The sequence below is a fragment of the Malaclemys terrapin genome, chromosome 8 (genome assembly GCF_027887155.1).
Source record: "Malaclemys terrapin pileata isolate rMalTer1 chromosome 8, rMalTer1.hap1, whole genome shotgun sequence".
In the NCBI taxonomy this organism is placed as follows: domain Eukaryota; kingdom Metazoa; phylum Chordata; order Testudines; family Emydidae; genus Malaclemys; species Malaclemys terrapin.
Window position 1 is genome coordinate 87,615,277 of NC_071512.1, and position 15,453 is coordinate 87,630,729.

At 39.3% G+C, this 15,453-nt stretch overlaps 2 protein-coding genes across 3 annotated transcripts in view; one reads left to right on the forward strand and one right to left on the reverse strand.

Moving 5' to 3' along the window:
* Nucleotides 1-264: 264 nt before the first annotated feature.
* On the reverse strand, nt 265-7,813 carry FPGT (fucose-1-phosphate guanylyltransferase). The gene is made up of 4 exons (XM_054037609.1): nt 7,647-7,813; nt 5,278-5,445; nt 3,604-3,696; nt 265-2,374 (listed from the first exon to the last, which is right to left on the reverse strand). The coding sequence occupies exons 1-4, from the start codon at nt 7,723-7,725 to the stop codon at nt 927-929; spliced, it is 1,788 nt and encodes a 595-aa protein (XP_053893584.1). The 5' UTR covers nt 7,726-7,813; the 3' UTR covers nt 265-926.
* LRRIQ3 (leucine rich repeats and IQ motif containing 3) overlaps nt 7,776-15,453 on the forward strand; it is a 69,103-nt gene continuing 61,425 nt past the window's right edge. Inside the window, exons 1-3 of one of the 2 annotated variants that reach the window (XM_054037608.1) lie at nt 7,836-7,877; nt 12,807-12,916; nt 14,601-14,898. In XM_054037608.1, coding sequence (XP_053893583.1) covers nt 14,638-14,898 — 261 coding nt within the window. In that variant the 5' untranslated portion in view covers nt 7,836-7,877; nt 12,807-12,916; nt 14,601-14,637. Of the gene's footprint in view, nt 7,878-12,806; nt 12,917-14,600; nt 14,899-15,453 lie in introns of both variants that reach the window. The other variant, XM_054037607.1, reaches the window with a different exon arrangement.

Genomic DNA, 15,453 nt, shown 5'->3' on the forward strand with positions numbered 1-15,453 from the left:
GACTGCACGTAGCAAGCGGACACAGCTGAACATGGGACAATGAAGGGGGCATTACCACAGCTTGATACTCAATGTTGATACTGAACCAGAACATTCTATTGGCCCTGGTCTCCTTTGAGAACTGAAGTTATGAAATGACCACAAGATGTAAGAGTCTTGAGAGCACCATAAGGGGATTCAAAGAATTGGAATCATAAGTTAATGAGCCATTAGATTCTGGAAATCTTTGATTCAGAAGGGACCATGATGCAGAGATATGGAAAGTGCATTTACGTCAATTTACTTATGATACAATATTTCAGATCACAGCTTTTTTAGATAAAGTCTTTCCACAAATTATTCGGTATTCTGCAAGAAGATATATATAGCACACATACACAAAATTTCCCATTGCGTGTAAAAATGATGACGAGTTAAAGTTTAAACAAATATAAAAAAAATCTTTTGTTTTGCTTAGCATAATGAAAAATTACCTTAGCCTCTTAAAATACCCATTTTAAAAGGATACCATGAAAAGAGGGAAATGTAACTCATTGCTATGCCACACTATGTTGCAAGAGCCAATATTGAAAACTACTTAAAACTTCTTCAAAGTACAATCAAACTCTTAATTAATGTTCATTCCATATTCTTAACAAAAACTAAAAAAAAACCCCACCACATAATGGATACCCCAAGAAAATTCACCTCTTAGTTTTTTCATAGATTTGAAATATTTCATTAATTCTTTCATCAAAAGAATAGTTTATCTGTGTTTTTTGCATTATTAATGTTATGCTACAATAACACTGCTAATGCAATTTCATTATTTCTACTTCAATGAAATCAGAAAAGATGTGTACTTTTTGCTTCTGGGTTTTACAAGCTTGAAAACATTCAATCATCTTCATATTAAAGAAAGACAAAAGGGTAAAAATACTGTACATTTACAAATCAGATTTCTCTTTGTTTCTTTGTAGAGTGATTTCTTCGTAAATTTGCTGCCTGAACTTCAACATGTCTTCTACATCTTTGTAGAAGAGCATTTCTTCAATAGACAGGAGCTTCCAGCCATTCAGTTTAAAAGCTGACTTGTTTTGCACAGCATTTAACATCTTTAATGACACTCTAACTGAATCACTTAAAGTAGAACAAACAGGGAAAATCCGAGCAGTCCACAAACCCAAACTTGTCTTGTCACCAGAGAAGAGTTGGTCTGAAACTCTCAGGTCCCAGAGGTCCAAGCACTGCAGTAAACTGATTCCAAAAAACTGAAGGGAATGTATGTCTGACAACAATTTCACATTCTTTTTCAAGTTATCTTCTACACCAAGCACCATACTCACATACATTACTTTTCCATTAACCCTGATGCTCAATGAACTCACAAAAGAGTTTGGTGGTACATCTATGTTAGCACTTATGCAACAACCACTGACAATGCTGTTTGCCCCTACTGAAACCTCAGGTCCCAGCCTAGAGTATTCAATAACAGAGGCAGGTGCTACAACACATCTTGAATCCAGTATGCTTTGAATGATACATGCCGATATATCTGAGTTTTCTGCTTTATCTGGAAAGATGCTAAAAGCTTTAGATAGTAAGCCAAGCTCCAATTTCAATTTACTATCAGAAGTAAAATGAAACAAATACTCTTGTGTAGTCCCAATATGATAGAACTTGGAGTTATTTAAGACTATAACATTAAGTGATGTTCCTTTAAGAAGAGAAAATAGCTTCTGCCTTATTTCTCCTAACTGTGATCCTTCTTTTGTGACATTATCTGTGATTTTTGTGTAATCATGAGTTGCTCCAGGTCCCAGAGCCTGGAGAAAATCACCATATGCATCTATTTCACAGGAAAGAGTATCCAGCTGCTTAAAAAATATTAGTAATTGTTTTGCAATGCTATGATCAATGTAAAATAAGCTGTCTGTATACACATACTCATAGTCCATTTTTAAGTCATAGTGTTCTCCAGAGGAGTTTGGTTGAGAGCAATTCCTCCTTATGCATACTGCACCAGACTGATGCATCTTTTCAATATTAGGTTTATGTAGGAAATGATGACAAGATCTGTATTCAAGCTCTTTTTCTGATAAAGCAGATGAATCTAACACAAATACTCCATGAGTGGTACCAATAGTCAAATCTGAAGGGTGAGCTAATGCAGTGAACCCAGGTTTATCAAACTCAATGACGTCTGTTGCTCCAATACTATAAAGTTCAATATCATCTGCACAAGTAATGAGAATTCCTGGATTCATATGGGTAGGAAAATCAATGTACATTGCCAACTTCAACTCCAACATCTGGTAAATAGGGTCACCAAAAGGCAAAGCTGTGAAAATTTTTCCCAGTGCACTTGCATGTGGTAAACGTTGACTATAACCACCTTAAAAAAAAAAAAAAAAAGATAGTTTTATTATATACAAGTTTCACACACACACTCCTCTTTAAAGATCTCTCTTATTGGTATATACAATTATCAAGAACTAGTTATGAGTTACAATATCGAAGTGGCTATTTTACATATGCACATGGCTGTATTTTAAGCATGCCTTTAAAAAGAAAAATGAAGATTTAAAGAACTGATATTTCTAATGTCAGTCAAACTCTTTCAGACAGAATTAATGCTGGATCCTGATCTTGATCCTCAGAGTGTCCAAAAGACAGTATGCGTTAAAGAGAGCATTTCCTAATTTATTGACTTTATCCTCTACAGCAGTGTTTCCCAAACTTGGGACACCGCTTGTGTAGGGAAAGCCCCTGGCGGGCCGAGCCGGTTTGTTTACCTGCCCCGTCCGCAGGTTCGGACGATCGCGGCTCCCAGTGGCTGCGGTTCGCCGCTCCAGGCCAATGGGAGCTGCTGGAAGCGGCGGCCAGCACGTCCCTCGGCCCGTGCCGCTTCCAGCAGCTCCCATTGACCTGGAGCAGCGACCGCAGCCAGTGGGAGCCGCGATCGGCTGAACCTGCCCAGCCCGCCAGGGGCTTTCCCTACACAAGCGGCGTCCCAAGTTTGGGAAACACTGCTCTACACTTTGTGCTCACAGTAAACTAGGAAAAGGACTTTTTGCATACAATGGAAACAAGAAAACTGAATTACTTCCATTTCATCTTTGATTTGGTAGATAAACTCTCCCACTCTCCTGTCCTTTTCTCCCATGTCACCATTTTTTATATTTACTTCTCCCACTCCCTTAAAATCAGCAAATATCTGGCATAGAGCCAAACTCTGTCATCAAGCGACTGGCATTCAAGTCTCTCTTCTTTCTACATGTAAGCAGTCCCTTTTGCAATTTCAAGCCATAAATGAGCCAAACAACCCATCTCCCCCAGAGGATGTTGCTGTATGATGACATAAGGCTTCTTTCTCTCAAAAAGCTGAGGTTGCTGTTTCACAGCCCTTCCAGACTCTTTTAGCTGAGATAGTTGGACATGAACTGCAAACCCACATTCAGATGCCATTCGATTGCCAAGTCAGCCAGCCAAATCTGAGCTTACTTAAGAGAGATCACATTTGACAACTTCTTCTTCCCAACACCACCACCACATTTTCATTCAGGGAGAAAAGAAAAAAATAGCATAGTGTCACAGAAAATTTAAAACAGGAAAAGGATTTACCAGAATGAATTAATATGATAGTAAGAGAAGTCCATTTATCACCATACATTTCTTCCAAGCACTGAAGGACATGAAGAGTTGATCCACCATTTCCTACAAAATATTCAATACATAAATTAAGAATATAAACATTAGTTACATAAACATGTCAAGTGTATTAAATTCATGTGCTATCGGTACCAGGGGTTGTAGTGGGCTGCTTGGGGAAGCTGGTCACGTAAGTGCTTTTTAAGATGCTGACCTCTTGCTCCAGAGCATAAATTGTCAATTATTTTTAAATGAAGTCTCTAGTCCTCATGGCTGCAAAGATAATTTTTAAATTGTGTACTGTCTATTGATGCAATGATATCTACCTGAGATTGCATAAAACAACTCTGAAAGGATGGTACTATTCATCTCCATGTCAATACTGATGATCAAACCTTGCAGGAAGGAGGTTGGGCAGTCACCTAATGATGCTCTGCACAATCCACTATAAAGAGCATCTCAAATGGGCAGGTCTTGGGGGGAGAGGGTGGAAGAAGAACATTTTTCCCCCCTCCAATTCATCCCGAGTGACATAATTAAAGATCTGTCATCAGTTCCAGAGGCTATAAAAATTGGCTCTAACATGTAACCTGTCACACAAAATCTCACTAATGATTTTAAGCAAGTTTTCAAAAGACCTTTTTGACATGAAAAGTACAGAAAAGGAAAAAAAATAGATGTTTACCAGTATTCTGATATTTATTGTTCTACTAGAACATAAAATGATTTCATTTCTGAAAATTAATGTTTGGAGATTATACTATATATATTCTAATCAGATTTGTTACTTTCTAAACAAACAAATGGCTGAGCTAATGAAATTTACAAGATGACACTGTGCATGTGCATGCTCAGTGGCTACTTTTCATTAAGATTCTTGCTATGTTTTCAGTGTTATGGATCTAATAGGTGTAAACGTATTCCATTATAGACCATAATGGATCTGTTGTGATGTACAATATGAATATATAAGAAACAACATGAATCAGTGACATTCTGTGTTAAGCACTTATATTATTAACATACAATCGAAGTCTAAACCACCATGATATATACTGTGAATGCTCCTTAAGGGCAATATATAAATGTTACTAGGTAAATTTTAATATATATGCTGAACTGATATGAGGTCCAAAGGAGCACCAGACTCATTAATGCTAATAATTACACATTTGAATCAAAATACACTGCTTAATGCCATTAGAACATTTTTTGTGATTTAATTAATATAATTTTGCTTCTAACAGCTTTCTGGAAATCTTTCGCTGTAAGAGATACAACTGTCATAATACTTACTACAATGAGCACTTTTTGTCTGTCTGAAAATTAGTCAATTTATAGTGAAATCTTAAACTATGAACCTTACCAATGGCTGAGGTGGCTTTTGCATCACTGGAAATTTTTAATCAAGATTGGCTATTTTTCTAAAAGATACATACTAGTACAAATATAAATTAATTGAGGGAAGTTCTATGGTCTATATTATACAGGACAGACCAGATAGTAACAATGGTGCCTTCTGGCTTTATACTGAACGTAGTCAGAGATTGGCTAAGTTAATTTCTTTGACTGATTGTCAGAAAAAGGTATGTATCAACTGCTATGTCATGTAAGAGAAAACAGAAAAATTGGCAATAAAATACCCACCAATTTTTGGTCCAGGAGGATCCACAAAAACATGGTAATGAACTCCAAGAGGGAGTTCCTTTCTTTTCAACTTTTCTGATAGCTGTTGCTGATAAGCCAATTCCTGTTTTTTGTCAGCTGCTGTAATTACAACAACATCCCAGAATTCTCCAGTTTGTGTGACTTTACCTATTTGAAAAGTGAGTTAACAAGAGAGACCATCACAGGGTATAACAGTGAGAGATTAATGACATTCTCCGTAGTACGACATACAAAAACTACATCAAAGGAACTTACATTTGTAAAATCAAGCACCAAATGTTATTAAATGTCCAAATAAAAGTGGCCATATACAACGTTAATTTTGTTGCCTCATGAATATTCATTATGACAGACTTTCCCAACAATACTTAGGAAATCCAGAAATCTTAAACTTCCTACTACAAATTCCCTCGACTGGCTACATTAAGATAAAACAACAGTGTGCCCTATTTACACTGGGGTGAAATAAGGGCCTCACTGAAGACAATGGGAATTTTACCATGGACTTCAGTGGAGTCAGGATTTCATTTTAGGATTTTATGTATGTATCTTGTTATAAAAACCTTAGTGTGCTTAAGGAACTGTTTGTGTGTGTCAGCAGTAGTAGATTTATCCCCCAGCCTGCTGCGAACTAAGTGTTGTTGGTATAGACAAGCCCTTAGTCTAGACATGGCCTTATAGCCTTATTCATGTAACAATTCTAGCCACTTTAACACTCTGTGGTGTACAGTGTTGATCTCGCTCTTTATGGGTGCATCAAGGAATCTGCATACTCTTAACTAGACCCTAAATAATAAAACAATACTATACTACATTTGTTCCTTAGAGTTAACGCGAGTGATGCTCTCAGCTCAGAGCTATCCATCAACCCGCTGTAATTCAAATCCCATGAAAATTAAATTATCCTTTGTCTATATAATGGTCACTCTTAATGGAATAATTGTTTTATAAAACATGGGTACATTCATATAGGGCAGTTCATATATTCAATATGCAGCATTTCTCCTGTAATCCGAGTCTCCGTAAACCTTCTCAGATTCGGAATTGTAACATCATGTTGATCTGCAGAACTAGCAGTTGTAGGAAACACTGTACTTCTCCTCTCGCCCCCCCCTTTTTAAAAAAATTGACAATAAAATGGAGAAATTTAAAAATAATCTGTAATCCTCCCTACTTACTCTTCCCTTTGTCCCCTAAAACTCTTTGCAGAATCTGCTGAAGTTTCCCCCTCAGACCTCATTATTTCAGACCAGATCTGAACCTTTTTTCTCCCCTACTTTAAACACCACACTTCATAAAGTTGTGAATGAGCCAAAGGATCTACATAGGCGGAGTCACATTGATGTAAGAATCTACCATGTGGATTCTTTTGAAGGACTGGGAGTAAAACAGTGAATATAGAAATGGAACTAGGAATCAGAAGACCTGGGTTCTATCCCCATCTTTACAAATGACTTGAGCCTTGATCCTGCAAACATTGATGCATGTGTTTAACTTTAAATATGTGAGCAGTTCCAATGAAGTCAGTGGGAATCAGGGCCGGCTCCAGGGTTTTGGCCGCCCCAAGCTGCCAAACAAAACAAAACAAAAAGCCGCAATTGTGATCTGCATCGGCAATTCAGCGGGAGGTCCTTCGCTCCGAGCAGGAGTGAGGGACCGTCCGCCGAATTGCCGCCGAACAGCTGGACGTGCCGCCCCTCTCCGATGTGGCCACCCCAAGCACCTGCTTGGTAAGCTGGTGCCTGGAGCAGGTGTACCGGCCCTGATGGGAATACTCCCATCCTTAGAGTTAAGCATATGTGTAAGTGTTTGCATGACTGTGGTCTTGCTGAGTGACCCTCTGGGGTGCTTACTTGGACCCAACTCTCCACCTCTCAATTTCCCCACCAGTTACAAAGAGCGAGAACCTGTGTCGGGGATATCACTTACCTTCCATGAAAAGTGCTTGTCTTTCACATTTACAGGTGGAAAACGCTACAGGAACAAACGCCGGATCCTGCAAACACTTACACACGTGCTTAACTTTACTTCTCATGCTTTCAGCTGAGATCAATGAGATCACAGAGGGAAGCCAAGTTCAGGAGGCGCCCAGGTGTTTCAGCTGGGCGGGCCTGGTTAAGGCCGCCCAGGGGGACACGGGTCTGTCTTTGCAGGGTCAGGGCCTATGCTTGGGACTGTTAGTCTAAGGAAGGGGAGCTTGACACTGCGGTTCCGGGGTGACTCCCCTGGGCGTGAGGCCCCGCTGCTGAAGCCGGGAAGGGGGGGCGTTGCCCAGTGTCGGAGCCTGCGGGGCAGCGGCTCCACCCCAACACCCCGCCCCAGAGGCCACCAGTGACCCCGGCCCCTACCTCTCAGCTCGTCAAACTTCGCCAGTCTCCGCCGAGTGGCCTCTTGGAGCAAAACATCGAGCTCGGCCTCCGCGCGCATCTCGCCGGCGCAAGGCCTGGCCTAGCAGGGGCCTTCCGGGTTCGGTTAGCGGCCCCGCCTCCCCGCACGGGCCGGCCCGGTTCCCATGGTAACCGCCAGACAAACAAGGCCGCAGCTCCGCTGCCGGCCGGGCTGGGAGCGGCGGGACGCGGGTGAGTGCAGTGGGGTGGGAACCGAGGGAGCCCAGCCCCGCCCCGCCCCAGGGTTTCGCCTAGGCGGGGGGCTGAACCCGCGGGTCTCTTAACGGCCCCGGAGGGGGGCGCTGAACCCGGGGGACCAAAGGAGCCTAGCCCCAGGGTCTCGCCCGGGCGGGGGGCTGAACTCCAGGGTGTCCGACAGGCTGGGATGAGGGAAGATTTAAAGCAGCGCCCTCCTGCTCGCTAAGGGCTAAGTGTGTAGTCCCGGTTGGTAATTTCTCACTACAGAGTTTGGGGGCAAATTAGAGTCTGTATCTGAAAATTTCACCCTTAATATCGAAGTCTGCCACTGAAACTGACAACCCATCCCAAAGATTCCTTGGCATGTTTTGGAAGAGTCCGGTTGTCAAACTCCATTCCCTGGCTGGAGTCCCACCTGAGTGTCTATGGCATAGCTCCCTAATTCCCAATATACACCGTCCAATAGCTGTGGTGTTCTTCACCTCCTGGCTCCAGCAGCAGTGTTCTGGCCCAGAACTGGCTGCATGTCAGTAGTGCACAAAGTCATCCGTGTGTCTTGGTTTAAGTTTAACACTTTGTCAGGTTTCAGAGTAGCAGCCGTGTTCGTCTGTATCCGCAAAAAGAACAGGAGTACTTGTGGCATCTTAGAGACTAACAAATTTATTTGAGCATAAGCTTTCTCTAAGGTGTCACAAGTATTCCTGTTCTTTTAACACTTTGTGTTATAAAATATGACATAATACCTGATGGTCTGTGTACTGTACTGAGAAGTATAGTAATAAATGATGTGTTAAAGTAGCACAGTAACTTTTGTCTTTAAATTATTATTATTTAAATTATTTGATTCAGAAATCTTTTATAATACTTACATACATCTCAATATTTTGGCCCAGTCTTACAACTGGATTCATGTGGGTGCACTTGAGTGCACACAGACACATAAAAGTCTGCCTAAGTGGTTCAGAGCCCTAGTTTTCTGTTTTTACTAGTTGAATTTCAAGAACAACATGAGTAGATTGTATGGTTCTCTTTCTGACGCACACTGATAGGAAACTTGGAATTTACTAAAATGTGTTCATGCTGTGTTGTATCATTTATTTTCCCTTTGTACTTGCTCTTTGTTATTTATTGAAAAAGAAAGGGTTGTTTCTTTTGCTATGTTCTAGTGTCTAAAGATGTCACAAGTGATAAAGAATTACAATGTTTATTCAGTTTGATTAAAAACATCTACAAGAAAAAAAACAAACTATGCATTTAAATCATAAGCATTCTTCAGTTACTGTATACCAAACTTTTGAATAATACTGCTCAACAATTTGTATATAAATGCACTTTTTAGTGGTATTTTGGTTATTCAATGGAACCAAGGATTATCAATTAAAGAGAAAAATAACTTTCCTTCCAGGTTAAGTAATGGGTGGACTTTGTAGAAACCTATGAATGTATCTTCTGTGCTTAGGCTCAAACCTACAAAGGCTTGGGGTATGTCTACACTTAAAATGCTACAGCGGTGCAGCTGTTTATGTAGATAATCCACCTCCTTGAGAGGCAGTAGCTAGGTCGATGGAAGAATTCTTCAAGGGCAGTGCTGTCTACCCTGGGAGTTAGGTTGGGATAGCTACATCTCTGGCTATGTCTACACTACCGCGGTAAGTCGACCTACGCTACGCAACTCCAGCTATATGAATAACATAGCTGGAGGTGACGTACCTTAGGTCGAGTTACCACAGGGTCTACAACGTGCGGGGTCAATAGGAGAAAATCTCCCATCGACTTACCTTACTCTTCTCAGCGGGGGTAGAGTACAGGGGTTGACTGTAGAGTGATCTGCAGTCGATTTGGTGGCTCTTTACTAGACCCACTAAATCGACCACCGGTGAATCAATCTCAGAGCATTGATCCCGGCTGTAGTATAGACTTACCCTCTTAGTGGTATAGATTTTTCACATTCCTGAGTGAAGCAACTATCCTGAAGTAAATGCCTAGTGTAGACCAGGTTCTGGGCACATAAATAGCTTTATTCACAGGAGTAAACTTACTCACAAGCCTAAGGGTATGTCTACATGTAAAATGATACAGCAGCACAACTGCTTTGCTGTAGCGCTTCAGTGTAGACACTACTTACACCGATGGGAGGGGTTCTCCTGTTTGTGTTTTAGGAATCCCCGAGAAGTGGTAGATAGGCTGATGGAAGAATTCTTCCGTTGATGTAGCACTGCCTACGTCGGGGATTATGTCGGTTTAACTTTGCTGCTCAAGGGTTTGGATTTTTCACACTCCTGAGAGACATAGCTAAGACGACTTAATTTTCTAGTGTAGACCAGATAGGCTGGTTTTAATTTTCTAGTGTGAACTGCTGTTGATTTATCAACACCAGCCCAAAAGAAATGCATCATCATTGTGAGGCGGGGTTGTTTTGCCCAGTACTCAATTAGTAATTTATAGGGCTGTCAAGCCATTAAATGCACTGTTAAACAATAATAGAATACCAAAAATAGTTTTGGATATTTTCTATGTTTTCAAATATATTGATTTCAATTACAGCACAGAATACAAAGTGTACAGTGCTCACTTTATATTATTATTTTTGATTACAAATATTTGCACTGTAAAAAACAAAAATAGTATTTTTCAATTCCCCTAATTGCATGACAGTACATGTAATCTCTTTATCATGAAAGTTGAACTTACACAGGTAGAATTATGTACAAAAAATAACTGCATTCAAAAATAAAACAATGTAAAACTTTAGAGTCTACAAGTCCACTCAGTCGTACTTCTTGTTCAGCCAATCTCTCAAACAAGTTTGTTTACATTTGCAGGAGACAATGCTGTCCGCTTCTTGTTTACAATGTCACCTGAAAGTAAGAACAGGCGTTTGCATGGCAATGTTGTAGCCGGCGTTGCAAGATATTTATGTGCCAGATGCCCTAAAGATTCATATGTCCCTTCATACTTCAACAACCATTCCAGAGGACATGCGTCCATGCTGATGACAGGTTCTGCTCGATAACAATCCAAAACAGTGTGCACTGACGCATATTCATTTTCATCATCTGAGTCAGATGTCACCAGCAGAAGGTCGATTTTCTTTTTCGGTGGTTCGGGTTCTGTAGTTTCCACATCAGAGTACTGCTCTTTTAATACTTCTGAAAGCGTGTTCCACACCTCCTCCCTCTCAGATTTTGGAAGGCACTTCAGATTCTTAAACCTTGGGTCGAGTGCTATATCTATCTTTAGAAATCTCACATTGGTATCTTCTTTGTGTTTTGTCAAATCTGCAGTGAAAGCGTTCTTAAAATGAATAACATGTGGTGGGTCATCATCCGAGACTGCTATAACATGAAATATATGGCAGAATGTGGGTAAAACAGAGCAGGAGACATGCAATTCTCCCCCAAGGAGTTCAGTCACAAATTTAATTAACACTTTTTTTTTTTAAATGAGCCTCATCACCATGGAAGCATGTCCTCTGGAATGGTGGTCGAAGCAGGAAGGGGCATATGAATGTTTAGCATATGTGGCACATAAATTTTACCTTGCAGTGCCGGCTACAAAAATGCCATGCGAATGTCTGTTCTCACTTTCAGGTGACATTGTAAATAATTAATAAGTGGGCAGCATTATCTCCCATAAATGTAAACAGACTTGTTCCTCTGAGCAATTGGCTGAACAAGAAGTAGGACTGAGTGGACTTTTAGTTTTACAAGTTTTGCTTTGTGTGCAGGTATGTAACAAACAAGCAAAAATCTACATTTGTAAGTTGCACTTTCACAACAAAGGGATTGCACTACAGTACTTGTCTGAGGTGAATTGAACAATACCATTTCTTTTAATCTTTTTACAGCTCAAATATTTGTAATAAAAATATAAAGTGAGCACTGTACACGTATTCTGTGTTGTAATTGAAATCAGTATGTTTGAAAATGTAGAAAAACATCTACAAATACAGTAAAAGCTGTTTTACCCAGTACTTCATCAACCAGAAAGCTCTATAATCCGTCATTTCTGATTTTCATTGAAATTCCGGTTTATAGTCTGGTTGGCACTGGGCCGACAGAGGGTTGGGGCGCAGGAGTGGGTGTGGAGCGCGGGCTCTGGGACGGAGTTTGGGTGCAGGAGGGGGCTTGAGGCAGCGGGTTGGGGCACGGGAAGGGTGTGGGGTGCCAGATCACCTCGGGCAGCTCCCCAGAAGCGATGACCTGTCCCGGCTGCTCCTAGGCGGAGGCATGGCAAACGGCTCTGTGTGCTGTCTCCATCCACAGGCATCACCCACTGCAGCTCTCATTACACACACAGCTGTCCCCTAACCTACAAACAGTTGTTCAGTATTGGTATAATCTATGTTGCTGAGAGTTTTTCTTGCCTCATTACTTTCTTTTGGATGTTATGGCTCCTGATCTGCGATCTTCATTTGTTTTTCTGAATTTATATTCTGCACCTGTAGAATCTAAACAGAGGAAAACGAAATGGTGGTATCTTTTGATAAAGTCTCACCATACACAAATCTTGCAATAAAGGAAGCCTTAAAAGTAATACAAAAACTGCTATAAAGAATTTAGGAAACAAAGTATGTCATCATGAGAAAAGTATCCTAGTTCTACCAAAAAGCCAATTTTTTATCACCTAGTTATAAAGCCCTAAAAGAGGTGGCTTAGAGAGTAAATGCTGATGGACCCTAAAATATCAAAGTGCCACTGATCTGGAATTATCAAACTTCTTCAGTGATCCATTAAATACAGTTTGACATCACTATGGCAATATAGATTGGAAAAGCTTTTAAAAAAATAATTTAAAAAATTACTTGTTTTTGCTCAGTATAAGGGATCCTTTTGACCCTTCTTAGTTTTCCCACATTACTGAGTAAATGTAGGTAAAAGATTGAAGTGCTTTTATAGAATGCATACTTATTTATTTTTCCAGACTCCTGTTGAAGCCAATAGCAAAACTTCCTTTTACGTCGGCGAGAGAAAGTTTGGATCCTTCATTAACAGATGTTGCAGATATAATTATACAATTTGTTTTTAATTAAGGTGAATATGCCTGCAGTTTTAGGTTCTTGGTATCATTTTCATTCTGTTCTGCTAGTTGGCAGAAATGTAATATTATTAATGGATCCCATTAATTTCCCATGTTTCATGAACACTGTATCCTTGTTCAAAAGTACATTGTACAAAATGGATTAAAACATGTCCCAGGTAATAGATAAATATTTTAAGTAAAAAGCTAGTAATAAGTGCCTCTTGTAACAGTGTAGGACCCTCAACAGATAGCCAGCAAATTTTCATGTATTGTATTCTCTCCAGATGGAATAGTTCCTTTAAGAGAAAATTCCCATCCTTCTGAACTGGAGAATGATTTGCAATCCTGTTTAATACTTTATCGTAGTCTTTCATTTATTTAACCCTTGTTTCCTTCACATACACCTCTGCCACATGTACTTCACCTAATTGTATATAATGAATAAAGATTGAGAGTAGAAAGTGGTGTCTGCTGTAACTAGTATGCACTATACTCTACAGAGGCATAGTTTTCACAGTGTGATTAAAACTGTATAATAATTTACAAGGAATTTAGGAAACTGCTGAAGATATAAAACTCATGAAAGGTTTACTGACAATAATATGATTTCTGTTCAACTGAAATCTTTGAATCTATAATTAGATCCCTAATATTGGAGTAAAATATTTCTGTACTTATTTTTTATTTTTAATAGTGTGGCATTAATTGAATTTGATAATTCATACATTTATGTGTGCATTCCTTATGTTACAATAATCGAAGTCTAAAAAAAATTGCTGAATCCAGCTGTTCTTTGCAGTTACATTTTTTTAAAAAGGTAATTTCAATTAAAGGGACATTCCTACCTTTATCAATAAAACCACATCAAATTGTGCCTAATTCCAGCAAATGTCATACAGTAAGTAGTGGTGGATTGTCTCAGTATTTGAAAAGAAAACCACCTTAGCTGATGCAGCAAGTGGTATTGATGATTCATTAAGAAACACTAGCGGCAGGGACATTTGTGCTGCTTTCGATGCTCTCTTTTGGATAAGATGTAAAACAGAGTTGTTCACCATTTGTGGTTATTACAGAATTCATAGAAGTTTTTTTGTAAGAGCAGGGCTGTTAGCTCTTGTGTCCTAACTAGATTGTAACTCAGGAAGTTGCATTCTGCCAACAAATTTCTCCATGCAGTTTCAATGGTTCATGTTATTCTTTGCTTTTTCCAGTCTAATTTATTGTGTTGTGTTGCTGTGCATTCTTAAACATTGCCTCTCTTCCAAAGTGGCTGCATTTAGCAGCTGATGAATTCATCCCTACAACCCTTACTCATGTTAACAAGGAAGATCAACTAATAAACAGCCAGTACATTTATGTATGTACTATTCATTAACTGCTTGATTGATTGAATACAAAATATAAAGGGTTGCATAATCAAGCCTCAGTTTGCAAAGCACTTTTTGGGTTCCTTTGGAATAAAATGTACTATATACTAGTAACATGCACTTGCACTTTTTCATTCACTTTTATGTTTTCAAATTAATCCCATAAGAGATTCCCCACTCCCCCCAACCCCCCGCCGTGACTGTGTAAAATTTTACAGAGCAAGCAGTGTTGTAACAAACAGTTGTATATTTATTTGGGGTATTTGAAGTTTTTCTTTTGAAAGTTGAATAAGTGCAACTTACTGTGTAGTCCTTCTTCTTTTCTTAGATCTCTTGTGGATGAACCACAAAGCAAATAACCAGCTATGGAGGAATTAATGGAACGCCTTGTTTCTACTTCTGAAAATCTGTTACTCAAATATGGACAAACTACCAGTCAAGCCCACGTAAAGAAGCTCAAAGATCTTGTTATAGTTCAGTTAAATGGGCTATATTTAAAGAATGTGAGACATTTGCAATACTGTGTTTTGCTTAAAGTATGCATCCTGTCTAATAATTATATTACAGATATTGATGCACTTGAATATTGTACTCATTTAGTTAAGCTGGATCTCCATGGAAATCAGGTAAATAGTTGTTTTGGAGCTATGCAAAACAGAATAGTTCAATGAAGTAGATTTATCTGTAAACTTGTGTGTTTTCCCAGTATTTCTTAGAAGCAATTTAGATTTTAAATGCAGACTAACATTATTTGTACATAGCAGTTGCTCTTCCAGTTTAATATTTTAGATTTTTACTCTAAAAATATCTGTTCAGGAACAGTTGGTATAATCTTGGCTGCAGTGAAGACAATTGGATTTTTGACATTAACTTGAATAGGGCCAGGATTTCACCCTATGTCTACCTTTTTCTAGCACAACACCTACCACAAGGGGGTTCTGATTCTTATTGGGGCCTCTGTACATTACTGTAACTTAAGTCTTAAGTAATGATAATAGCTCAACACATCTGCATATGAATTTATAAAGGTATGTCAAGATTATATAAATATAGAATTTGGTTGACTGAAGAGTGATAGCATGAAATGGAGTTTTTCCCAATAAAAATTTCCCATGCATTGTCTAATGCATAGATGTTAGCAGTGGAAAAGACCCGCTAAGATAGGCCATTTAGGGTATATC